The sequence below is a fragment of the Nannospalax galili genome, unplaced genomic scaffold (assembly GCF_000622305.1).
Source record: "Nannospalax galili isolate Female #2095 unplaced genomic scaffold, S.galili_v1.0 scaffold710, whole genome shotgun sequence".
Classification (NCBI taxonomy): Eukaryota; Metazoa; Chordata; class Mammalia; order Rodentia; family Spalacidae; genus Nannospalax; species Nannospalax galili.
In genome coordinates this window covers 225,106-252,022 of record NW_008328349.1, presented here as the reverse complement: position 1 = coordinate 252,022, position 26,917 = coordinate 225,106, and the positions used below count along the sequence as shown (strand labels likewise).

The 26,917-nt window shown below is 40.5% G+C and overlaps 1 protein-coding gene across 3 annotated transcripts in view; it reads left to right on the top strand.

The window, feature by feature from the left end:
* The window catches only part of Dennd5b (DENN domain containing 5B), a 173,453-nt gene that overhangs the window by 100,291 nt on the left and 46,245 nt on the right, over nt 1-26,917 (top strand). For all 3 annotated transcript variants that reach the window (XM_008826984.3, XM_029560428.1, XM_029560441.1), the window contains 8 exons: nt 1,673-2,209; nt 4,768-4,999; nt 9,229-9,379; nt 11,196-11,289; nt 14,051-14,182; nt 17,735-17,887; nt 19,306-19,384; nt 22,712-22,793. In XM_008826984.3, coding sequence (XP_008825206.1) covers nt 1,673-2,209; nt 4,768-4,999; nt 9,229-9,379; nt 11,196-11,289; nt 14,051-14,182; nt 17,735-17,887; nt 19,306-19,384; nt 22,712-22,793 — 1,460 coding nt within the window. The remainder of the gene's footprint in view (nt 1-1,672; nt 2,210-4,767; nt 5,000-9,228; nt 9,380-11,195; nt 11,290-14,050; nt 14,183-17,734; nt 17,888-19,305; nt 19,385-22,711; nt 22,794-26,917) is intronic.

Here is a 26,917-nt window from a genome sequence, read left to right as displayed (position 1 = left end):
AAAATATTTAATAAATAAAAAATAAACTGCTGGTATAAAAGCACAGCACTTGGGCTGGAGAGCTGGCTCAGCAGTTAAGAATACTAGCTGTTCTTCCAGAAAACCCGATTCCCAGCATCCACATGGCAGCTAACACCTGCCGTAATTTTAGTTCCAGGGAATCAGACACCCTCTTCTGGTCTCTGTGGACACTGCATGACACAGGTGCCCTTATATACATGCAGGCAAAACACTCATACATATAACATAAAAATAATAAAATACAAAACAAAAAAGCCCACAGCTCTTATCTCAAAAGGAGTAAGACTTTATTCTGGGGTCAAATACCCTTGTCCTGGAAGCACAGTTCTAAGTTCCCCAAATATCATGTCCCAACATGGTAACAGTTTCATAAAGTTTTCATAGGAACAGGACAAAAAGAAAGTTAGAAATAAGGCAATTTTGTTGCCCTGTTCTGACTTTTTTCTACTTCCCTGTCTAGAACTTGTAATGCTAATTACTCTTGCCTTTACTTCTCCTTCACATCTCCTAGTCATGATTCAAGGACTTTCTTTTCCCCTTAGAGATAAGAGTTATGCAATTTGGTAGTCTTTTAGATAAACCCACTGAAGGGGTACTCCAATTGCCTCACCCTGTGTCCCTGTTCAGCATGGAAGAAGCCAGAACAGTCTGCGTCCTGATTCACTATTGACAATTTGAGTAACCCCTTCAGAGGATGGTGTGATAAGAATAGGAGGTAGGGTACATGCCTTTAATCCCAGCACTCGGGAGGCAGAGGCAGGCAGATCTCTGTGAGTTCAAGGTCAGCCTGGTCTGCATAGTGAGTTCCAGGACAGCTGGAGCTACAGGGAGACCCTGTCTCAAAAAGACAAGGCAAAAAAAAAAAAAAAGGAGGTAGGAATTGGCTAGGCAGTTAGTGTAAAAAGACCCAAAGAAATGTAGCCAGTTTCTTGGCTAAAAGTCAAAATGTCCTTGGGCCTCTTAGCAACATACTCTGTTCCAAAGGCCAAAAATGTTGAAAGTATTTTGGAGTTTGTATCTAATCCTTAAAAGATTTTACGGTTACCTTTTCAGAGGAAGGAATGCTAGCGTAGCCAAAAGCCCCATAAAAATAAGTGAAAGAAGAAAAAAAAGAAAAGAAAAAGAAAAAAAGTGATGGGGAGATATGGGAGGTGTTGGGGGGAAGTGGGCATGGATTTGATCAAAACACCTTATATGCATGTATGAAATTCTCAATAAAATTTTTGCAAAAGTTAAAAAAAAGAAATAAGGTAATTTTCAAATGCACTGATGGAAACATCAGGTAGACATCCAGCAATGTGAGAAGTCCCTGCTGTAGGCCTCAGATGTTATCTGATGACATTCTTAGCCTTTGGGTTGCTGGAAGCTAAAGGATCTATATGTACACTTTATAAATCTTTCCATCACAAAGATCGTCAGTCAAACACAGGTGGACAGTGAATTTAGGGGGCTAACATAGCCCAGTTAATCTGGTTTTGGACTTGCAGTGTTGGCGCTCTCTGAAGTCACTGAGGTGAATTTAGGGGCTAAAATAGCCAAGTTAATGTGGTTTTGGACTTGCAGTGTTGGCGCTCTCTGAAGTCACTGAGGTTTTAATCAGCCTTGTAGAAATTCACAAAACCTTTTTGCTTTCGTTTTTTTTCTGTTTCAGGCTAATTTGTGTTTTGTGGATATCGACAACCATTTCATTGAGTTGCCGGAAGAATTTCCACAGTTCCCCAATAAAGTGGATTTTATCCAAGAGCTCTCTGAAGTTCTTCTCCAATTTGGAATTCCTCCTGAGGGCAGCCTCCATTGCAGTGAGAGTGCCACCAAGCTGAAGAATCTGGTTCTGAAAGATCTGGTTAATGACAAAAAGAATGGCAATGTCTCCACCAATAACATCAGCATGTATGAGTTGCTGAAGGGCAATGAAACCATAGCCCGCCTCCAGGCACTTGCCAGAAGGACGGGTGTGACTGTGGACAAAGTGGACCTCTCAGCTTCTCTGAGTGAAAAAGAAAAGGATTTAAAATTGCAATGTGAAGAGGCAGAACTGAGGGACTATCAGCTCAATGTACAGCTGCGGGAGGTCTTTGCTAACCGCTTTACACAGATGTTTGCAGATTATGAAGCGTTTGTGATTCAGACTGCCCAAGACATGGAATCCTGGCTGACCAACCGGGAACAGATGCAGAACTTCGACAAAGTAAAAAGAACCATGGTTTCCTTTTTATGGTTATTAGTGGTCTCTATTACTGATCATTTTCACGTTTTAAATCTTTTTAAAATGCTTTTCACACCTTTTTTTCCATCTCATTTAGTATTTTATACTAACAAAGTAATTTCACAAGAAAGCAAATCACACTTGGGAGGTTAGCTTAACTTTACTATACTTCTTCCTCTCCAGCTTAGAACTGATCTGTGTGCATTCACATTCATGATCTATCCTTGGACCAATTCAAATTCTGATTTAAGTTCATATCGTAGCACTTTGTTATTTTTTAATCTCTATGTAGTTTCAAACTAGATGTAGAATTCCTTCTGTATGACCTCTAAGAAAATGAAGGTTTCATTTTAGATTCCAGAAGGCTTAGAGTCATCTCATTTTCATTAGGAGAATAATGCAGAGCATAGCAGTTCTGTAAGCCAAGTTTTAGTTGACTTTATTATTATCATTATCATTATTATTATTATTAATACTATTACTAGTTTATGTGTATGAGTGTATTGCCTGCATTTGTGTAAGTGCACTTGTGTCATGAAAAGCCCACAGAGGCCAGAAGAGAGTGTCAGATCCCCTGGAACTGGATTTCTACTGATGGTTGTTAGCTACCATATGGGTGCTGGGAATCAAACCCAGATCCTCTGCAAGAGCAGCCAATGGTCTTAACCACTGAGCCATATCTCCAGCCCTTAATTGACTTTAAATCTAATAGAACACAAGAATTTGAACATCAAAAGCCAGATATGACCAGGCATAGTTGCACATGCCTTTAGTCCCAGCACTCAGGAGGTAGAGGCAGGCAGATCTCTGTGAGTTCAAAGCCAGGATGGTCTATATAATGAGTTCAGGCCAGCTGGGGCTACAGGGAGACCCTGTCTCAAAAATACTCCCCGCAAAACAGATATTTGTCCCCCTCCTTTTTTTTTTTAACTTTATGTGTATGAGTATTTTGCCTGCATGTATGTAAGTACACCCATGTGTACAATACCCATGGAGGCCAGAAGAGTATGTCAGATCCCCTAGAACTGGAGTTACAAATACTTGTTAACTGCCATGTGGATGCTGGATCCCTTGGAAGAGCAGCCAGTGCTTTTGACCACTGAGCCATCTCTCCAGCCCTTGGCCTATTTTTTTTTTTTTTTTAAAAAAAAGGTTATATCTGCCCTATAAAAAGTGAAAATTGGGGGTGGAAGAGATGACCCAGCAGTTAAAAGCACTGACTGCTCTTGCAAAGGATCTGGGTTTGAATCTCAACACCCACATGACAGCTAACAACCATCCACATCCAGTCCAGAGGATCTGACGCCCTCTTCTGACCTCCACAGGCGTTGCATGACATGGGTGCACCTATCTACATGTAGGCAATACATTCATATACATAAAATAAAATAAAAAAAAATAAAGTATTTAGAAAAAAAAGTGAAATTGATGTTTATCTGTAATATCTGTAAAATACTGTTTAAGGAGGTAAACTGCTAGACTATTGTAAGTCTGTCTGATTATTTGGATTTACAAAAATACATTTAAACTATGAAAGCAGTAAAATGTAAAAAGTAGATTTCTGTAAGGAGAGTTTTATTAAAAGGCCTCTGAAGTATTAGAATGAAGTATGCTAGGAAGATGGTGCATTTGAAGAGAAGTAGCTTTCTGTCAGCTGTCCCTCTTTCTCCTCATGGCTTCTGCCACACAGCGTTTAAGAGAATGAAAAACAGCCAGGCATGGTAGTGCATGCCATTAACCCCAGCGCTTGGAGGCAGAGGCAGGCAGATCTGTGTCAGTTCGAGACCAAGCTGGTCTACACAGTGAGCTGCAGGCCAACCAGGACTACATAATGAGATCCTGTCTCAAAAATTCAAAAAAAAAAAAAAAAAAAAAAAAAAAGCAACAAACCCAGTGACTGAAATAGGAGCTCACAAGTCGTTACTCATCTCACTGCCTTTTGGCTTGGAGGCTCATCTGCTGGGCTAAGAACAGAGAGAAAAGAGATTACTCACTGAGGAGAGTTCAGAATTTAATGGTAAATGAAATGGATGATTGACAGTCCATTGTATGGAGACTTATTAACCATCATTCATTAATGATACCCTCTTTTCTGCGTAATGACCATCAGGATACAAATATAAATCAATTTTGAAAGAGAAGATCAGTGCTAAAGCACGGAAGTAACCTAAGTGACCTGAAGTCCATAAATTTAGAAGGAAGAGAGAGATTTATGACTTTTTAAATGTCAAGTGTCAGTTTTATGTGTCACAAAGTATTTTTTCTTTTTTTGGTCTTTTTGAGGCAGGGTCTGCCTGTAGCCCCAGCTGGCCTGGAACTCACTATGTAGACCAGGTTGGCCTGGAACTCACAGAGATCCATCTGCCTCTGCTTCCCAAGTGCAGGGATCAAAGGCATGCGCCACCACACCCAACCTATGTGTTACAAGTTTTAAGAAGTAACCTCAACAAATAATATTCAGGTTTATCCTATAACACTAAGATCACCTCATTATAGTAATAATTTGCTAATTAACTATCTAATTAATTATCTCATTACAGGCCTCTTTCCTCTCTGATCAGCCTGAGCCTTACCTGCCATTTCTCTCAAGATTCATTGAAACACAGATGTTTGCCACCTTTATTGATAATAAAATCATGTCTCAGTGGGAAGAGAAAGACCCTCTCCTTCGGGTCTTTGATTCTCGGATTGAGAAGATAAGACTGTATAACGTAAGGGCACCCACCTTGCGGACATCTATATATCAGAAATGCAGCACTTTAAAAGAAGCAGGTATATTTGCCTTTTTAAAAAAATCTGTGACCATTTCTTTTTGTGGATTGTTGACCTTATATAATTCAAAATTAGTTTTCATTTTAGAGCATGATGGCTAATCCTGCTGCTGTGTCAAGAAGTGTTTTCATACTTTCCTTCATATGAATCCCCGTTCCTATTGGCATTCCATTTCCTTTACTCAAAATAGGAAAAAAATAATTAAATTGAGTATGCCAAGAAAATGCAAATATTTGTCTTCTCTTGTGTTAGACAAAATGTTAATTTTTGCTGGGTGTGGTGGCGCATGCCTTTAATCCCAGCACTCAGGAGACAGAGGCAGGCAGATCTCTTATGAGTTTGAGGCCAGCCTGGACTACATAGTGAGTTCCAGGCCAGCTGGGGCTACAGGGAGACCCTGTCTCAAAGAGATTGGGGGGAAAAACGAAAGAAATGTTAATTTCTGTCTTGCTACTGATGTTGTCTTTTTACCTTTCTCTTCTTGTCGTCTTACCTAAGTATTAACTTAAAATAATAAACCCAAAATGTGACATGATGTTGTATGCTTATAATTCTAGCACTCAGGAGGCCAAGTAGAAGAATCAGAAGTTCAAGGCCAGCTTGGGCACTCTAGCAAGACTTTCTCTAGAACAAAAAACCAAAAAGAAATCTGAGATGCTGTCTGACTTTTGTTTTTTTGCATGTAATCTTAATGATGGGGCTCTCTGCACAGTTCCTTTTATATTGCTTTGTCATTGTCTTCATTTACAGTTAAAGAAACAGAGGTCAAAGAACTGGTTGTGATTGTAGAGGTAACTGTTGGTGGACCATGAATTGGATCTGGCTCTTACTGATTTCTGGGACTCAAAGCCTTAATCTCTTAACAGTTTCAATCACTAACAAATATGTAAGACATACCAATTCACATAATTATATGCATTTACTCCTAGTTCCCAGCCCATCCTTTTATTTCTTTCCATTCAGATGTAGCACTGCTTGAAAAGAGATTTTTCTAATGGAAAAAGACAACAGGTGGTTCTTAGCTCTGCTTCCGTTGCTGGCTTACTTTCCCTTGTAAGTGGCTCAGTTGTAGGAGTAATGATGCTGTACTGTGATCATTTTTAAGGAAAGAATATTAAACGATAACTTTTATGTCGTGCTACAAGTCTCCAAAACATCACCCTGTCAAATTCCTGTGTATGAGAGCAGCTCTTTTAGAACTAAAGTGAGGGTGCAGAATGAATGAAATTATCTGTTTATTCAGGGAATTAGACTTCCAGTGCTTTAGTAGCCATGGGAATAATAATACTTTGTCAAGCAAATTTCATCCTCTCTTCCTAACAGAATTTGTAAAATGGAATTAAGCACCAACTCCTTAACTTAATGCGTCTATAAAATCTTACTAATTAAAATAAATGGCCTTTTTGCCTTCTTAGAGCTTGACACTCCATTGTCATCACAGAAATTATGTAAAACTCACTGAAAATAAACCATTATAGAATTTATATGTCTAAAAATAAGATTAGGTTAAGGCAGTAGTTCCCCAGAAGTTTACTTTAAAAGACTTTTGGAACAGTAAGCAGACTGTTAACTGGCTCCCTATCCCTCTCAAGTAATAGTTGGGTTTTTGTTTTTTTTCTCTTTTCAGTGCTGAGGATTGAATCCAGGGCCTCTCCTTGTTCATGCTGAGCAGGCAGTCCACTATTTTTTACATTTTTACTTTGAGACAGTCTCATCAAGTTGCATGGGAAAGCCCTGAACTTAAGATGCCCCTGCGTCAGCTTCCTGAGTATCTGGGGTTGACAGGCCTGTGCCGCCAGGCCCAGTTATTTCTTTTGTCACAAGAAGTACCGTAAAGATGGGGCTTGGTTGACTTTGGATTCTTGCTGGGTATTGGTGTTTATGTACTTGTGTACTCTTGCTGTTGTTTTGCCTGTAACCAAAGAAGAGTTTTGATTTTCAGGTGAACTCTTTAGGTGCAGACTATCTGCTGTTGGTATTGTGGCTCCAGAGCCTCAGGATTTCTGTGCAGAAAAACAAGAAGCGGATAGTAATAACAGTTTTCTTTTTCTTCACCAGTCATCACAAATCAATATTGACACAGATCTTGAAAGTCTAACAGTAGACCACTGACCTCACAAAGCAGGCATTTGATAATCTCTGAATGTTTAGTATTCTCTGGCAATCTAATTACTAAAAAGCAACATTTCCGTATGTTCCCTATGGCAGTCTTACATGTAAACCCCAAAAACTAATTGTGAATTATGATTTTTGTTTTTAAGAAGGAAAACTTAACCAAGGAGAGAAATTCAATATCAAATTTTTCTGTTATTAAAAATCAAATGAAAAAAAAAAAGAAGCTCCTTTTCCTTTCATGAACTCAAAAACAGTCACTGGCAGATAGAATTTTGTTGTACCTCACGCAACATAAAATTGAAAGATGATTTTGAGAATTTCATGCCATGAAATCTAGGCCTTATTTTGCCAAACCTTCCATTAGTTATGCTTATAAATATCAGGAAGCATATATGCAATACATTAAAAATAAAGTCAAATTCAAGAAGACTTGGGATACATACATACAGGCTATGAGGAAAAACGAGGGAAACTTCAAGTATATCTCTAATATTTTGAAGTTTTAAGTCACGGAGAGCAGCACTGATTTCCATACAACATTCTTTAGTGCCGTATCACACATAAACAGTGGGCTGGGGGGAGCTGTTCTATGACTTGATATCATACTCCAGTTTCTCTTCAGAGCATATAAATATTTTTCTTTTCTATGATCTGATACCACATGGTATTAACATGACTAGGAAAGGTCATGGACAGATTCCTCTATAGAGGTTTAGGATATTTGTGGGGAATGACCAGCAGGACTCAGTCTACTGGCAATGAAGAGTGTAAAGGAATGGGTAATTGTACAGTTATTTTTCTCCTAAATGACAAGAGCAGCAGTTCCTACAGAGTTCTGTTATTGAACAACTTCAACTCCTGTTTATTATCCCTTTCCCATAATCCTCTAGCAAAAGATTGAAGGCTTAGTCTTTCTTCTCAAATAATACATTTTCTCTTGAAAATTCAGTAGATAAGAACACTTACAATCAAGGTTGTTTTGTTTTTTACTACATAAACAGCTCATTTTCTTGGCTCTTTGGGACAACATATAATCCTATTAAATTTAAGGTATTTTAAAATAGAAATTTTGCAAAATCCTCTCTTAAACTTTGACCAATTTTATTCTTGAAAAGGCTAATTAGTTTTGGGGGTTTGTTGGAACTACTCTGGACATTTTTTTAAAATGCCTGCTTATTATTTAACTTTTCTACATTATCCTCTTGATCTGATAAACTCACCTAAACAACTCCTACTAATGACGTGTGACTGTTAACCTAAAGTAAAATCAGACTTTACACACTCCTTGTTTTTGCAGATGGAGAACTGTGAATTTTTAATGGGTCTTTGTACAAAGAACAAAGCCTAAGGCAGCCGGGCTTGCTTCTCCCTTGCCTCTACGTTGTCTTTCAGCTCGAGGAAGAATTTTATTTGCCATCATGTCCTTTACTATTATACTTAGAACTATATTTTGGTTATGGATCTTGAACTCCCACTTAAGAAAAACTGTTTCTGTTTCAGTCCCAGCACTTGGGAGGCAGAGGCCTGTACACAAGATACACATTTAAAATTTTTTAAGCCAAGGCCAGTTGTGGAGGGCGCTTGCCTTTAATCCCTACACTCAGGTGTCAAAGGCAGGTGGAGCTCTGTAAGTTCAAGGGCAGCCTGGTCTCATAGCAAGTTCCAGGCCAGCCAGGGATACATAGTGAAACCTTGTCTAAAAAAGGAAAGAACCAGGTGTGATGGCACATGCCTTTAGTCCCAGCACTCAGGAGGCAGAAGCAGGCAGATCTCTGTTAATTCCAGGCCAGCTGGGGCTACAGGGAGACCCTGTCTCAAAAAGACCAAAAAAGAAAAGAAAAGGAAAATTGTTGTTTCAATACTAAATTATAATTTTTTAACCTCACTGCTATGGTTTTGACAAAGGTTGGAAATATCTTGAAAATTAATTATCCAATATTTACTTAAAATTAACCTTTCTATACTTACACATCACTGATTGCAAAAGAACCTTTGTAAAAAATCTATTCATAGAGTGTCAGGGTGATTTAGTTTCCTGTATTTGCATGAGTGTAAGCAGCAGCATTTTTTAAGGAATGAAATGTCTCTAATTTATTTATAAATTTAATTTATAGCCCAATCAATTGAGCAAAGACTGATGAAAATGGATCATACTGCAATCCACCCACATCTGCTTGATATGAAAATCGGTCAAGGCAAATATGAACAAGGGTTCTTTCCAAAGTTACAATCCGATGTCTTGGCAACAGGACCAGCCAATAACAAGTAAGCATGTGTTTTACTTGAGTGACTAGTTAGAGGATTGAAAAAAGGTAAATGTTCTGCAGTGCTAACCAGGTGGTATGTGATAGGTAGGAATGTTGGAGAGAGAGAGCGCGTGCAGTGGAGAGCACGAGCGGATGGAGGAGGCACCGAGGCAGAGATGGAATTCTCAGCGGGATACAGCTTTATTTCACTCGGGGCACCTTTCCCTCGGGGAAGGGAAAGATGTCAGCCCACGGGCTGTGAGCAGGGACTTTATATATGGGGGCTTTAGGGTGTAGAAGGGAGGAATGTTTGGGGGAGAAATCAGGGAGGGGGAAGCAGGAAAAGCAGGTAGGATTAGGGTCTGGAAGTGTTTACTTTTTCCCTCTTAAGATAAGAGAAAAACAGCTTCTAAAATCTCTGGTTATCAGGTAGAATCTGCTTATCCTGTCTTTGGAGGTCAGAGGAAAGGCAGGCTGCTTCTCAGCAGAGTTTGTTTCCCTTGACTTCAAAGGTCAAGGTGCTTATCAGCTAAGTTCCCTTTTTTGAGCTCCAAAGTCTGTAGGTCCCTGCTGGGGAGGGAGGAAGCTGCTGCTGTTTAGAACCCTAACAGTATGTGGCTGTTAAAACATCTTATCTACCTGGTTACTTCTTTTTAAGACCACATTAATCTATTTGAAGTATGGATTGCCACTATGTATGAGCACTCGACTTTTAATTGTGTCATATAAAAAAAAAAAAATGTGCCGGGCGTGGTGGCGCGCACCTTTAGTCCCAGCACTCAGGAGGCAGAGGCAGGCAGATCTCTGAGTTCAAGGCCAGCCTAGTCTACATAGTGAGTTCCAGGACAGCTGGGGCTACAAGGAGACCCTGTCTCAAAAAGACCAAAAAAGAAAAAAAAAAGAAATGTAATCATACAATTTTAGATCGCAGAGGAATCACAGTGACCCTCATGTGTATGAGTGTTTTGCCTGCATGTGTAAGTGTACCATGTGTGTGCAAACCTGGGGAAGCCAGAGGAGGGCATTGGATCTCCTGGAACTGTAATTTAAAAAGATTGTTAGCTACCATATGTGTTCTGGGAACTGAACCTGCGTCCTCTGGAAGAGCAGCCAGTGCCCTAAACTACTGAGCCATCTCTCTAGCCCCTCTAATTTCAGTTTTTAAGAACTGTTATTTGTGACAGCCAGGCATGGTAGCACATGCCTGTAGTCCCAGCACTTGGGAGGCAGAGGCAAGCAGATCTCTGTGAGTTCAAAGCCAGCCTGGTTCTGGGACTACAACAAGACCCTGTTTCTAAAAACACCAAAAAAAAAAAAGTATTAATTGTGATTGTTGTGCAGTATCTGTGAACATACCAAAACTCATTGGATTGAGTACTTTGAATGGTAAATTGTATGATATTTCAACTAATATGTTAATAAAGCTGTTGAATATTTTTTAAAGAATTGATTAAAAGAGCTGAGTATGGTGGCCCCAGAGTCTGGAAGGTCATAAGACCAAGGCCGGCCTGAGCTACACAGCAAGACTGTCCAAAGGGGGATACAAGGGAAAGAGGGTGAGAAAAATAGCTGTTGTCAGTCGATCTTGTTTGCAGGAGTTCATTCTTTGTTTTAAAAAAATAGAAATAAAAGTCCATGCCGGGCGTGGTGGTGCACACCTTTAATCCCAGCACTTGGGAGGCAGAGGCAGGCGGATCTTTGTGAGTTCATAGCAAGTTCCAGGACAGCTGGGGCTACAGGGAGACCCTGTCTCAAAAAGACAAAAAAAAAAGTCCATGTGTTTTTATTTGGCTGGTTGTCTTAACCTATGTCATTTGGACAAATTTATTTTCTAGTCGCTGGGTGAGTCGAAGTGCTACAGCACAGCGAAGGAAAGATCGCCTCCGCCAGCATTCTGAGCACATTGGACTGGACAACGACTTGCGGGAGGTATGTGGGCTGCCTGCCTGGGATACTGTGATATAAGCGCCACAGACTCAGCCCAGTCAACCAGCAGGTGTCATTGTGCAAGTCCTTTTTTAAAAAAATAGTTCCATTATATTTTAAAATATTAATCCTTTTATAATGACTTGAAACAGAAAACTTTTCAGTTTGATCCTTTCTGTGCAGTACATCAATTAAAAGCTTTGTTTAGGGTAAATTTTTGGTCAGTAGGTTTCCCTAAGGGAGAAATACTTACAAAGGTTACAGATATGTCCAAGTTTCACGTATAATTTAAAGTACATAAGTAAAGATGTATTTACATATGCTTTGTCCTTGCTTACTGACACCATTTTTTAGAAAGTGTCTTTGAGCTTTTTTAAATTAAGATCCGTATGCTTTAAAAAAGTCCCTATGCTTTATTTGTATGCATTGAAAATAAAATTCAAATTATATATTTAAATAATTATGCTTTATCTCTTGTGATCAAAAGAAAAATGTAATCAGAAAATGTTAACTATTTTCTAAACTCAAATGTGTAGAAGTAAAGTAGAAAACATCCTTCTAAACCTCTATCACCTTTTGTTAATGTGTTCGTACATGTGTGATTTTAAAGGCTTAAGAACCGAAGCCTCTCCGTTCACCCCTTTCCTTTGCTGCCCCTCCCTGTTTCTGTGACCTGCCTGTGTGCCCGTGTGCATGCCGGTTCGCCTCTTCTTTCTCCCTAGCCTTTTCTTTCTTCTGTTTTTGCTTTTCTGTCATTGGTACATCTCCATCGTCTTAGCCTTCCAGGGAACTTTTGGTCTGTCAGAACTCCATGGCATTCTGGGAGTGGGATCAGGGCCCAACTCCTCCTGCACGGCTTCCTAAAAAGTCCTTCTCTGAGTGCTGCCTGGTATGTCATTTGTCTTGAAAGTGCTTCACCAGATGTTCCCGAATCTTGTCTTTGGCATTGCTTGAATGACACACGTGTGGGAGCATGTAGTATGTTTTGCTCTCTGCTTCATCTTGTGTTTAGTACCTGTTTGTGCTGGTATGTGCTCACACGAGTAATTCCATACTGTTGACATTGAACTGACATTGGAATCCCTAGTCATTGGGGATTTATGTATAATATATAATATGTGATATATATGCATATATATCAAATAAATTGCTTTTATTCCAAGTGGGGGAGGAATGTATTGCAAATTCTCTCTTATTTTAGGCTTTTTTTTTCCAGAAATGTAGAACTGATTAAATTTCAGCTTTTATTTTGCTAGATTTTCATCTCCAAACTATTTTAATTTTCTTTCCTGGTATACACTTTTATGTTTCAGAAAATCTAGTCATCCACATAGACTGTTAGTGCTAAGAGGAACCTTCAAGGTCATCTTGTGCAACTTGATATAACTTAGCTGACAAGCAAGATATTTACCCAAAGAAAAAAAGACACATAAAGGCAGAGCTGAGTCTATAGCTCAGGATTCCCAATGTCTAGGCCCAAGTGTTTTCCCACTAACATGCAAACCAGTTTGCTCTAATCACTGCTCACCTGAGGGCACAAATAACTTAGGACACTGGCTTATATTTTTTTCCTTGTTATTTTATTAAACTTATTTACAATAGTGTTCAGAAAAGTCAGCATCAATTAAAAGGTCACAGTATTTTATTAGAAAAGCGAGGAGAGGCCTGTATTAAAGAGCACATAAGTCTGAGTTTAGTGTTTATTCAGTAAGATACAAGATCATATGTATTTCCTAGTGCCTTGTTCTTTGTTTTTGTTTGGTTTGGTTTTCTGTGGTTTGTTTGTTTGTTTGTTTGTTTGTTTTTTGAGGCAGGGTCTCAAGTATCCCAACTGTCCTCAAACTGGCTTGTTTTCAAGGATGATCTTGAACTCCTGCTCTTCCTGCCTCTACCTAAGAAGTCCTGGGATTACAAAATGTGTGCCACCAAGCATGGTTTATGTGCTGCTAGGCGTTGATCCCAGGCTTGTGCATGATGGCCCTCTGCCAGTTGAGCTACATCCCCTCCCTGTTTGATGGGGGGGGTTGTATTGGTTTGGTTTGGTTTTTAATAGAAGTTCACCAAACAAAGCTCAATAACATCAGCATGCTTTTATATGTTACCACAGTCACTAGAAGCTCTGAACATAACACTAGGATCTCACTTTAGATTATAGAACAAGGCACCAAAGGGTTTTATGCAAAATCTGAGAAACCTTCTGTGTTTTGAGTACATCATGCTTTTGGCCTTTTCTGAGAGCTGCGTGGAAATGCTTTATGCCCGTCTAACAAGCAGGATGAGCTGCATCAGCATTGTTGATATGCCTGAGGTCATAGAAATGAGCTGCACCACAGTTTTAGAACTATTGTGACTTAATCAGAGCTGAGGATTAGGCTGGAGAGATGAGGGATCTGAAGTCTAATGTGGGAAGAGAAACAGAAAATCTGAGAACCACTCCGCTTCTGCAGAACTCAGACTAGACTAGACACCTAATTTTTTTTTGCCCTTAACCATGATCTTGACTAATCACAGTTTTGGTAGCCCCAATAAAAAGACTAAACTCAATGAAATGCCTCATTATTTTGAATGAATTTTGTTTCTGGCACCCTCATTTTCACAAGAGTTAACGTGTTTTAAGGGGAGTACACATCTTCTGCCTTCTATAAAGCACTCAACCTTTAACTGCTGTTATACACATATGCTTACAGCCCTTATATGTCTTGTTTGTTTGTGTAAATTTAAGTAGGAAATATGTTTATTCATTAAAAATACTCCTAATTTTTAGAAATATATGCAAGAGGCACGAAGCTTAGGAAAAAACCTAAGGCAACCCAAATTGTCAGACCTTTCACCTGCTGTGATTGCACAGACCAACTGGAAATTTGTAGAAGGCTTATTAAAAGAATGCAGAATGAAGGTATGTATACTGCTGCCAGACAGTGTGTGTTCATGTTTATACAATGTGTGGGGCTGAGATGAGTCAACCCCATTTCTGCCTGACCTTTTCTGAAAAGAAACTTTTGTTGCGGCATAGATCTTATATGCTCCTCACCAATGGCTTGAACCGCCATGGTTTCTCCATTGCCCACAACAGTAATGACACGGGAGCCCTGCATAGTTTTTCTCGTTTTTTAAATTATTATGTTCGCGCTGTGTGTGTGTGTGTGTGTGTGTGTGTGCGAGAGAGAGAGAGAGAGAGAGAGAGAGAGAGAGAGAGAGAGAGAGTGTTGATGCACGTATGTGCTACAGTGTGATATGGAGGTCAGAGGACAGTTCTCAGGAATCAGTTCTTACCATCCACCTTCTTTTGAGGTGGGATCTACTTAGTTTCTTGACACCTGCTCTGCCTGTTTGAGGCCAACAGACCCACAAGCTTCCTGAAGATTCCTCTGCACCCCACCTACCTGCATCTCATACGGGAGCTCTGCGTTTACAGATGTGTGTCACCACATCTAACTTTTTTTATTTTTTTTTATTTTTTTATGTGTATGCGTGTATTGCCTGCATGTAGGTAAGTGCACCTGTGTTGTGCAATGCCCACGGAGGTCAGAAGAGGCTGTCAGATCCCCTAGGACTGGAGTTACAGACAGTTGTTAGCTACTGTGTGGATGTTGGGATTCGAACCTGGGTCTTCTTCAAGAACAACCAGTGTTCTTAACCGCTGAGCCATCTCTCCAGTGCTACCTCCCCCACATCTAACTTTTACAAAGGTTTCCAGGATCCAAATTCAGGCTCGTGCAGCAAGTGCTTTTACACACTGAGCCATCTTCCCAGTGCTTAGCTATTGTCTACCTCTTCAACATGAACAGAAGTTGTGTAAGGATTGTTGCCCTCTTATGTGAAGAGCATCACATGTTTGCATCTATGTATATACCTGTGTACAGCTTTGCCTGTGCCCATACATTCATATGCATATGCTTAAGGAAAAAAATCTTAATTTTATTGTAATTAGTAAATATTATATGTAATTTTCATCTCACATGCCTGTGTTTATGTGAGGTAGCATAATAAATGGACAAAACTCAATGTTTAGGCCAGTAATTTCTTTTTTCAAAAAAAATTTATTGAGAGTTTCATTCATGTATATAAAGTATTTTGATGAAATCCACGCCCACCCCCTCCCCTCCAACACCTCCCATATCTCTCCATTACTTTTTTCTGACAATTTCGTTTTCTCTCTCTCTCTCTCTCTCTCTCTCTCTCTCTCTCTCTCTCTCTTAAATGGAGCTTTTGGCTACTCTAACATTCCCTCCTGAAGAGGTAACCCTAAAATCTTTTAGGGATTAGATAAGAGCTCCCAAATACTTTTGACATTTTTGGTCTTTGGAACAGAGTACATTGCTAAGAGGCCCAAGGACATTTTGATTTTTAGCCAAGAAACTGGCTACTTTTCCTTGGGATGTTTTTTAAAATATTTTATTATTGTATGTGTATGCACGTATTACCTGCATGTAGGTAAGTGCACTCGTGTCATGCAGTGCCCATGGAGGACAGAAGAGGCCATCAGATCCCCTGGAACTGGAGTTACAGACAGTTGTTAGCTTCCATGTGGGTGCTGGGATTCGAACCCGGGTCCTCTGCAAGAACAGCCAGTGTTCTTAACTGCTGAGCCATCTCTCCAGCCCCTCTTTGGAGTATTTTTATCCTAACTGCCTAGCCAATTCCTACCTCCTATTCTTGTCATACCATGCAGGGTGAGGCAATTGGAGTATCCTTCAGTGGGTCTATCTAAAAGACTCCCAAATTGCATAACTCTTATCTGTAGAGAGAAAAGAAAGTCCTTGACTGGTGAATAGGGGATATGAAGGAGAAGTAAAGGCAAGAGTAGTTAGTATTACAAGTTCTAGACAGGGAACCAGAAAAAAGTCAGAACAGGACAAATTTCAAATGTTCATATCATTGGGATTTCTTGACAAGGCTTCCAAAAGCATCCCTCTATTGGGTTTCTCCTCATTTTTCTTTTGTCTTCCAAGGCTGGATTCAAGAGTGATGGACTCAGGATTTGTTTTCAAGCACTCTGATAGCTCTTGGAATGGCTAGAATCAGTGCCAGTTCCCTCTCAAAGGCTTCTAGATAGGGGGAGAAAACAAATTTATCCATCATTTTAGAACAATAGCTGGTTGTCTCCCTTAGCTACAGGTGGGCACTGCAGTATTGCAGACCAAGATTTGAAGTCTTACATCTGAGCAGCACTTTCTTCTTAGAAACAAAATCATCAATGAGAAAAAATTGTCTAAATAACTAAATATATGGACTTAAGCTTAATGTCTGGAAAGTGTAATCCCTTGAACTCTGACAGAAATATACTAATCACTTTAAGCTTTGGTTATACTTTCCTTTTCGGTGTTTAAGACCATACAGTCGGCCCAGATAAACCAATTTATTTTCACTTTTAAAGTCATTTAAGGATCTGTTCCTCAGGGATCATGTGGGCTTGCGAGGAGCCCCTGGCTCCTTTCTTTTACCAGTACTGCCTATGTGAGGATAAGTCAAAGGCCCTACTCAACCGTGGCTGACTTCACTTGGAAGCATGGAGGAAATGTTCCTCTGAGTTGACCCTCCTCTTTATAGACTGGGCCCTGGTTCAAGTCCATCTGGTGGGATCTCCACAGCCTCCCTGAACAGGAGGACAGGTGACTCACCACAGTTACAAGACATTCTGAGGGATGCTCCATAGTCTCCTGGAACTTAGTTGACCTTGGAGGGCAAGGAGCAAAAACTGTCCTATAAGTTAGGCCAGTAGTTTCTGAACATATTCAATAAAAGCACTCTTCGGTATCAGCGTAGTCTAGTGAATCAGACAAGGTCCTACGTAGAGGAACTGTATGTTTTCTCAATTTACATTGTATAAGACCAGCTACAACTGGTACAAATTAATTTACTCAAAACTGGTTTCCATTTTATTTTCATTTTCTGTTACATATTTATGAGCAGAGAAGAGAGAAAAGAAGAGGAAAGTCCTAGTTAATTGACAGAGTAGGAAGTTCTCAAAAAATGCAGCGCTTACCATATCCCTTTTGATTTTGGCATAGGCGCAGATAGCTTTAGTTTGCCAAGAAGTTAAGAGTCAGTAAAGAGAAAGTTGTGGTGACAGGATGGGTTCTAGTGTCAGGCAATACATTTTCTAGGTCTAAGGCAGTTCCAGAAGTTCTAGGGTAATTAATTCGATTACTGCAGAAGTTAATAATCTCTAAATTGTTGTATAGAAGAATTTTTCCACATAAGAGCCTTACCAAGATTACCTTATCTCTTTAGTTCACCTCTGTTTCTCTGACATGACAGTAAAATATAGAAGGTATTACTCTAGTTAGTTGACCACAGAGATTAAGACATTTTCTCCATTATGATTAGAAATCTATAATTAGAACTTTAATGAAGGGAAGCCAGACCTCCTGAAGCTATAATTGACTCGTCGCTGGTTTTGGTTTTCACTGCTGAGGTAACTTATGACCACTCGTGATGTTTTCAGACAAAGCGCATGTTGGTAGAGAAGATGGGACATGAAGCAGTGGAGCTGGGCCATGGAGAAGCAAACATCACTGGCTTAGAGGAGAACACCTTGATCGCTAGCCTCTGTGACCTACTAGAAAGGATATGGAGCCATGGCCTGCAGATCAAGCAGGTAACTGACTCAGGATATGCTGGTGACATGGCCAGTTAGGAACCCTGTTAAGAAATGTGACACGAAGCCAAGTATGGTGGTAAACACTTTAATCCCAGTTCTCAGGAGGCGGAGGCAGGCAGATCTCTGAGATCAAGCCCAGCTGGGGCTACAGGAAGACCCTGTCTCAAAAGAAAAAGAAAGAAAAGAGAAGTAATGTGTTAAGAGGCCGGGCATGGTGGTGCATGCTAGCCAGTGCTAGTGAGACCCTGTCTCAAAAAAAGAGAAGGAGGGAGAGAGGGACAGACAAATGAAGGGATGAATGAGCACAGAGAAGTGGCTTAGCAAGTAAAGGTACATGCTGCCAAACATAACAGCCTGACTTGAAGCTCCTGAACCCACATTGTAAAAGAAGAGAATCAGCTCCCACAAGTTACCCTCTAACCTCTACACATGTGCTGTGGCACATGCATGCATATGCATCCTCATATACATACAAATGAAGGAAAAAATAAGAAATATAACATAAAGCAGCTGGGGAAATGACTTAGAGGGTAAAGCACTTGCTGTGCAAGCTTGAGGACCTGAGTTTGATCCCCAGCACCCACAAAGAAAATTGAACACAGTGGTATACACTTATAATCCCAGCACTGAGGAGGGGAAGGCAGGAGGATCCCTGGGGCTCACTGACCAGTCAGCCTACCCTAATTGACAGCCTCCAGATCCCAGTGAGAGACCCTGTCTCAAAAAACAAAATGGAAAATCCCTGGGAAATGACACTTGAGGCTAACCTCTGGCCCCCACATGCATGTGCATATATAGGTACACACATCCCTGTGTATACACAGACACACAAAGAAAGGAGGGCTGGCAAGATGAGCAAGCAGGGGATAAGGGAGTTTGCCACCAAGTCTGGTGACCTGAGTTAGAGCTCCAGAACCCACATGGTTGAAGGAGAGAACCAACCTCCACAAGTTGTCCTCTGACTTCCACACATGCATCTACACTAAATAATAAAATAATAATATGTAAATACATAAATTATTTTTAAAGTTACAGCTAAGAACGATGGGCTAAGTCACCAAACTTTTGAATGGCTGATTTGATGAGAATTTTTTTTTTTGGTCTTTTTGAGACCGGGACTCCCTATAACTATAGCTGGCCTGGCCTGGACTCGCTATGTAGACCAAGCTGGCCTCGACCTCAGAGATCTGCCTCCTGAGTGCGAGAATTAAAGGCATACATGTGCCACCATGCCTGGCTGAGAAATTATTTTTTTTATTAATTTTTTTTTTTTTTTTGTCTTTTTGAGACAGGGTCTCTCTGGTTCAGACTGGCCTTGAACTCAGAGAGATCTGCTGGGATTAAAGGTGTGCACCACCACACCTGGCCAATCATTTCTTTGAAGTGAAAAAAAAGTATATACCTTGTTCTTTCAGGGGAAGTCTGCTTTGTGGTCACATTTAATTCAGTTTCAGGATAGAGAAGAGAAGCAAGAGCACCTCGCAGAGTCACCAGGTAAGGGTGTTGGATTTAGGTAGTCTTTCTTTTTTTTAAGCGTATGAGTGTTTGCTTGCATGTATACGTATTACATGGGTGTGGTACCCATGGAGGTCAGAAAAGGACATTGGATGCCCTGAAACTGGAGTTCATATGGTTGTGAGTTGCCATGTGGGTGCTGGGAACTGAACCCAGGTCTCTATAAGAATAATAAAGTGTTCTTACTACTGAACCATCTCTCCAGGCCCCTCCCTCCCTTTTTTTTTGAGACTGTGCCTCACTATGCAGCCCTGGCTGACTTGGAGCTCAGTATGTAGACCAGGGTGCCTTGAACTCAAAGAGATTCACCTGCCTCTACTCTCCAAGTGCTAGGATTGAAGGCGTGCGCCACCATGTCTGCCCACCCTCCTTTTTTTGAGACATAGTCAAGTATCCTAGGCCAACCTTTTCTAGTCTTCATCTCCCAGATGCTAGGATTACAGGCATGGGCCACCTCTCCCTGCTTGAGATAGATGGCTTCTACAGAATGGGCAGCATGGGATCGTGAAGAATCATTTCAGATGGCTTCCTCTGAGGTGGGTCTGGTGCAAGTCTTCAGTCCTAGTATTTGGGATGCAGAGGCAGGCAGATCTCTGAGTTTGAGACCAGCCTGGTCTATACAATAAGTTCCAAATACTGGGATTAAAGACTTGCACAGGCCCACCTCAAACTTTTGTTTTATAAAGACATCAGTCATGCTGTATAAGAGCCTACTCCAATGACCTCAGTGTGATCATCTGCTCTGTTTCCACTTAGGGTCACACTCGCAGATACCAACAGCTAGGACTGTATAATCTTAGGTGGAGAGACAGTTCAAACCACAACAGCTGCTTAATTCAGTATCGTTGTCCAACTATTACATTAGATTATTCACAAATCATCATCTCCAGCTTGGGTTTTTAGAGATTCAAAGGTGAATACATAGGAGCACAGCCCATCTTTTAAAAAAACACACACAAGAATGCCAGGTGGTGGCGTGCACCTTTAATCCCAGCCCTCAGGAGGCAGAGGCAGGTGAATCTCTGTGAGATCGAGGCCACTCTGGTTTACATCATGACTTCCAGGAGGGCTGTGACTAGGGAGACCCTATCAAAAAACAACAACAAAAAGCCAGGCATGGTGGCACATGCAGGAGGCAGAGGCAGGTGGATCTCTGTGAGTTTCAGGCCAGCCTAGTCTCCATAGTGAATCCAGGCCAGCTGTGGCTACAGAGAGACCCTGTCTCAAAAGGACCTCACTCCCCCAAAAAACAAATTATTATTTTAGCATGTTACTCTTGTTCCTGTCGGACTTTCTCTGTTCTTCAGTCTTTGTTATTTAATGCCAACAGTATCCTTGGTTAAGCTAGAAGCTACAGTGTCCTCTTTAATGTACAGGAATGCCCACAGAACATGATATCAAAACTCTCTGCTTCAATAATAAATATGTATGATTGGACAGGCTTCTTAACCTCTTTAAACTGTAATTTCTTCATTTGAAAAATTAAGATTAAAAAAATACATATTTGTAGACGTTCCGACTCGAAAGTAACCGTGAACACAGGGAATGCTTACTTCAAAGATAGCAAAGGGCTCAGCACCTCTAAGGCGAGAGCCCCAAGGGCCCTTTTGCTTTTCCTTTTATTGGCCTTGCAAAACAAATACAGAATGAACAGCAGAAGCACAGTATGTGATTACTCAGAGGACACAAATGTTTTTCCCAGCTTCTTTTCCCCAGTTACTATCTAGCCACAAAGTCCTGCTATGGCTACTATCTTCGAGGACATCCTGGGCTTTGGAATAACAAGCTCAAGATCAAGGTTGTGGTGTTGGTCAGTGTGCTGGCCAACACCTCCACACAGCTCCTGTGTGCAAGAAATTTTGTGGCATTCCTCCAACTTGCTTGTGACCTTCCAAAGCAGCTTGTCCAATTAACTCTATGTTGCCCAATCTCTTCTCTTTATACTATTTGGTTCCCTTCATATATTAGAAGCTGGGTGTGGTAATACATGCCTTTGGTCCCAGCACTCAGGAGGCAGAGGCAGGCGGATCTCTGTGAGTTGGAGGCTAGCCTGGTCTACATAGTACGTTCCAGGCCAGCTGGGGCTACAGGGAGACCCTGTCTCAAAAAGACAACAACGACAAGAACAACAAAAAAAATTAAATACTATGGGGCTGGAGAGATGGCTCAGCAGTTAAGAGCACTGACTGCTCTTGCAGAGGACCCAGGTTTGATTCCCAGCACCCACATGGCGGCTACAAACCGTCCTAATTCCAGTTCCGGGGACTCCGAAGCCCCACGGCATTGCATGACATGGGTGCACTCACATACATGCAGGCAATACGCTCATACACATAAAATAAAAATAATAAATGAAATATATTTTTTTAATTACTCACTTTACACAATATACATATTGTAGTTAGGATTTTGAACTTTGAAATTGAAACTTCCCAGTTTAAAGAGTCAAAACAGATTTTAAAAAAAAAAACAACTTTAGAGTTTAAACATGTTTCTGATCTGGGGATATGGCTCAGTAGAGTGCTTGCCTAGCACTAGCATACACAAAGTCTTGGGCTTAGTCCCCAGTGCCATGTAAACAAGGTGTGGTGTCATGTACTGTGATCTCAGCATTCAGGAGTTAGAGGCCATCCTTGGATATATGAGGCCCTCTCTCAAACACAAACAAGCAAACAAAAGTAAGTACCACAAAAATGTTTCTAATTCATGAGTCCAGAGATGAAGGTTCCCATACTTAGTACCTTAAGCTATTGGCATTGTAATTATCCAGCACTTTGAGAATGTGTAGCTGTGGAAAGTGACTGACCCTTGTGGCCAGAATTGGCACACATTACATCATTTGCTAGGTGTACTTTTTTTTAGGTCTTTTTGAGACAGGGTCTTCCTGTAGCCCCAGCTGTCCTGGATTCACTATGGAGACCAAGCTGGCCTCGAACTCACAGAGATGCGCCTGCCTCTGCCTCCCGAGTGCTGGGATTAAAGGCATGTGCCACCACACCCAGCATAGGTGTACTTTTATAAAAGATTCATTATAAATTTCCAAATGTAGCCACAGCTTGTTTAGAAAAAAAACACAGCTGATTTACTGTATGAATAAAGTAGCAATATTTCAGGGGAAGAATTTGAGTTTCTCTATTGTCTCAAGTTTTACTCTTGTTAAATCAATTTTGAAATATTTATTTATAGACTATGAAACAAGTAGATATTTTTAAGTTCTTTTTTTCTAATACTTTGCTAATATTTTTCTACAGTAGATATTTTTAAGTTCTTTTTTTTCTAATACTTTGCTAATATTTTTCTACATAGTTGCCCTTGGACCAGAAAGAAGAAAATCTGACTCAGGAATTATGTTACCAACACTCAGGGTCTCTCTTATCCAAGACATGAGGTATTTGTTACACATATTAGCAAATGTGATACCTTTGAAATGTTTTATGGCTCTTACCTAAATTGGTAAAGTAATTATAACTGTGTACTTTTGCTTATCTATTCTGATAAAGCATTTTTATAATTTTAATTATCTCATTTTTGTGCTGTTGTTTTTTTTTTCCAAGGGGACGCTGCAATTGGTGAAGAGTATTCTAAAACATCTCTGAACTGCTCTACAACTTCTTTTGTTTGTGTTTTTGAAAAAATCTCTTAAATACATGTTATCTATAGATAAAGACCCAAAAAGTCTATAATGACAGGTGGTTTGGCAGGAAAATTGCTGATGATATAGTTTGAAAAATATACAGATCTGAAAATTATTATTTCCCACTTACTGGTCTTAGAAATTTTCAGAAGAAATTAAACATTTATAAGATTTTTTTTGAATGAGGAAGATAAGGCTTTTTTCTTCTAAACCTTTTAGACATGGTATTTAGTCAACTCTTAATATATGTGGGTTTAAAATACATGTTATAATAACTGTAACGTACAACTTTTTTTCTTTTCTTTTTTTTTTTTTTTTTGAGCCAGGGTCTCCCTATAGCCCCCGCTGTCCTGGAACTCACTATGGAAGGCAGGCTGGCCTTGAACTCACAGAGATCCATCTGCCTCTGCCTCCTGAGTGCTGGGATTAAAGGCGTGCGCCACCACGCCCGGTTTTATAACTTTCCTTCAATAGTACACTTCATTCGTATTGTGTGTTCATGTATATGTGCATGCTCATACATGTGTGTGCATGTGTTTGGGGGCCAGAGGACAGCCTCGTGTGTCTTTCCTCAGTACTGTTCACCCATTTGTCAAGACAGATTTGTCTTGTTGGCCTAGACCTCACCAATTGGGCTGGGCTGGCCAGCCACTGAGTCTTAGGAGTCCTTCTGTCTCTGGCTTACAAGCAGAGGGGTTGCAAGTACTTACCACTATGCTTGGCCTTTTTTTTTTTCATGTGTGTGTGTGTGTGTATGTGTGTGTGTGTATGTGTGTACCACTGTGCACATGTGAAGATCAGAAGACAGCTTGAGGGAGTCAGTTCTCTCCTTCTACCATGTGAGTTCCAGGGATGGAACTCAGGCCATCAGGCTTGATAGCAGGTGCCTTGACCCACTGGGTCATCTCACCAGCCCCTGCTTGACTTTATTGCATGGAAGTCAAATTGGAACCTCATGGTTGGAAGACAAACACTTTACTAAGCTGTCTCCAAGTCCTCGTTAATATTAATATTGATGTTATTTAATTTATCAGATAATTTGCTGTTGTAAAGTGTTATGTTAAAAGTGGCACATGGAGCTGGAGAGATGGCTCAGTGGTTAAGAGCACTGACTGGTCTTGCAGAGGACCAGGGTTCAATTCCAGGCACCCACATGGCAGCTAGCAATCATCATAACTCCAGTTCCAGGAGATATGACGCTTTCTTCTGACCTCAGGCATTGCACAACACAAGTACACTTACACACATGCAGGCAATACATTCATACACATAAAAATAAATAAATGGGGGGGGGGCTGGAGAAATGGCTCAGTGGTTAAGAACACTGTATTTGCAGAAGACCCGGGTTCGAATCCCAGCACCCACATGGCCGCTAACAACTGTCCATAACTCCAGTTCCAGGGGATCCAACAGCCTCTTCTGTCCTCTGTGGGCATTGCACAACACGGGTGCACTTACTTACATGCAGGCAATACATACATACACATAAAATAAAAATAATAAATAAAATATTTTTAAAAAATTGGGAAGCTGGAGAGATGGCTCAGTGGTTAAGAGCACTGACTGCTCTTGCAGAGGACCCTGGTTCAATACCCAGCACCCACATGATGTCTATGAACCATCCCTAACTGCAGTTCCAGGGGAATCCGAAGCCTTCTTCTGACCTCCACGGCATTGCACGATGTGGGTGCACTCACGTACATGCAGGCAATACACTCATACACATAAAATAAAACTAATAAATAAAATTTTTTAAATATATTTTTAAACAATAAATAATATTTTAAAATTAAAAAAAGAAGTGTCATACAGTATAGTGCTAATACATCCTGGCTTCATCCCCTGCTGGTTGTGTGACCTTAGGCAATTTTAAAATTGGTTTGTGCCTGTTTTCCCATCACTCAAATAGAAACAGAAACTGGACCTGGCTCATAGAATTGTTGTGAATTATACTTGAAGGGGCTGGAGAGACACTCAACAGTTATGAGCACTGGATGCTCTTGCAGAGGATCTGAATTTGGATGCCAGTACCTACATGGCAGCTCACAACATCTGTAACTCCAGTTCCAGGGATTCTGACGCCCTCCTCTGTCCTCTGTGCACATTGCACTCACAGGTCCACACGTACATGCAGGCAAAACACTCATAAAATAAGAATAAGTAAACCAAAATAATAATAATAATTATTATTATTATTATTATACTTGAATTAGCATGGTGGCCCATGCCTTTGATCCCAGCACTCAGGGCAGAGGCAGGCAGATCCCTGTGAGTTTGAGGCCAGCCTGGTTTATATAACAAGTTCCAGGTCAGCCATTTTTTTACACAGTGAGACCCTGTCTCAAAAGAAAAAAAAAACACTTGATCTTAGCCAAAAGGCCAAGCATGGATTGGCTAAATGAGAATTCATGAGTTAACCTGTTTTTTTTGTTGTTGTTGTTGTTTTTATTTTATGTGTATGAGTGTATTGCCTGCATGTATGTGAGTGCACCCATGTTGTACAGTGCCACAGAGGTCAGAAGAGGACTTCGGATTCCCCTGGAACTGGAGTTAAGGATGGGTTGTAGCCTCCACATGAATGCTGGGAATCAAACCCAGGTCCTCTGCAAGAGCAGTCAGTGCTCTTAACCACTGAGCTGTCTCTCCAGCCCCTCAGTTAACCTGTCTTAAAAAGAAAAACTTTAGGAAATATGTTGCTCAGCCTAAGAGTTCACTGAATGCTGATTATCATCTGATTCAATTTATATATTTACTCCATAAAGTATCATTCCATGGTAGATGAAATGTAGTTATCATTATGTGACTTAGGATATCATTTGGTGTATGTGTATGTATGTGTGTGCATGTGTACTCATGTGGGTTTGTTTTGTAGTTTTGATGTTCTTCCTGTTGTTTTGAGGTAGAATCTATGGGACCTAAGCTGGCCTCAGACTCACAGTCCTCTGCTTTAGCTGCCAAGTACTGGGATTGTATGATTCCTTTTGTTTTGTTGTTTTGAGACAGACTCTCATGGAGCTCAGTCTAACTTTGAACTTCCTGTGTAACAGAGGGTTACCTTCAACTCCTGCTCCTCCTGCCTCCACCTCCCAAGTGCCACGACTACAGGCTTCTGTCACCACACCTGGCTTTACGAGTCTTTTCAACGATCTGTATAACTATTTGGTTAAAACATAAAGCCACATATGCTTCATGGTTTCATAGTAGCCATCACCATAAGGTGTTTTTGTTGAAAGCTTTGCAACTGTGACCTCAAGCTAAACTTCTGAAACCTAATTAAAATAAGATCACATCACCTAAGGACACCATACTTCTTCCAGTTTCTTATGCATTTACTTTTATCTAATTCAGTTTAAGATTTGGTAGTGGGAGAGGAGATGCTGCTTAGATTTACTGTCTTTACTTTATAAGTCAGTATGTATGCTGGGTTGGTCTCTGAGCCTGGTGTGGTGACGTGTCTCTGTAGTAGTATCAATATTTGGGGCCTTAAGACAAGATGATCACTTGCACCCATGAGCTTGAGCCCAGCCAAGGCAACATAGTGAGGCCATGTCTAAAAATGAGACAGACAGACAGACAGACAGACAGACAGACAGAGATATTGGGGGGGGGGAGAGAAACCTTGTGGTCTGCAACCAGCCTACGAGCATTGGTATCTCAGCTCTAGCACTAACTGTGGCCTGGGGTTAGTCCTTCTACTCTCAGTCTCCTCATCTATAAAATGAGAATTCTACTTCCCTCAAGATCTTGGTATGTATATTCAGTGAGTTAATAAATGTAAAATATTCAAAAAGAGCCTGAAAATATGTTTCATGCTAATATTTGTCATGAGTTACAAAGGCATCTACACTTATTTCTTCCTATTTTTTTAATTATTTATT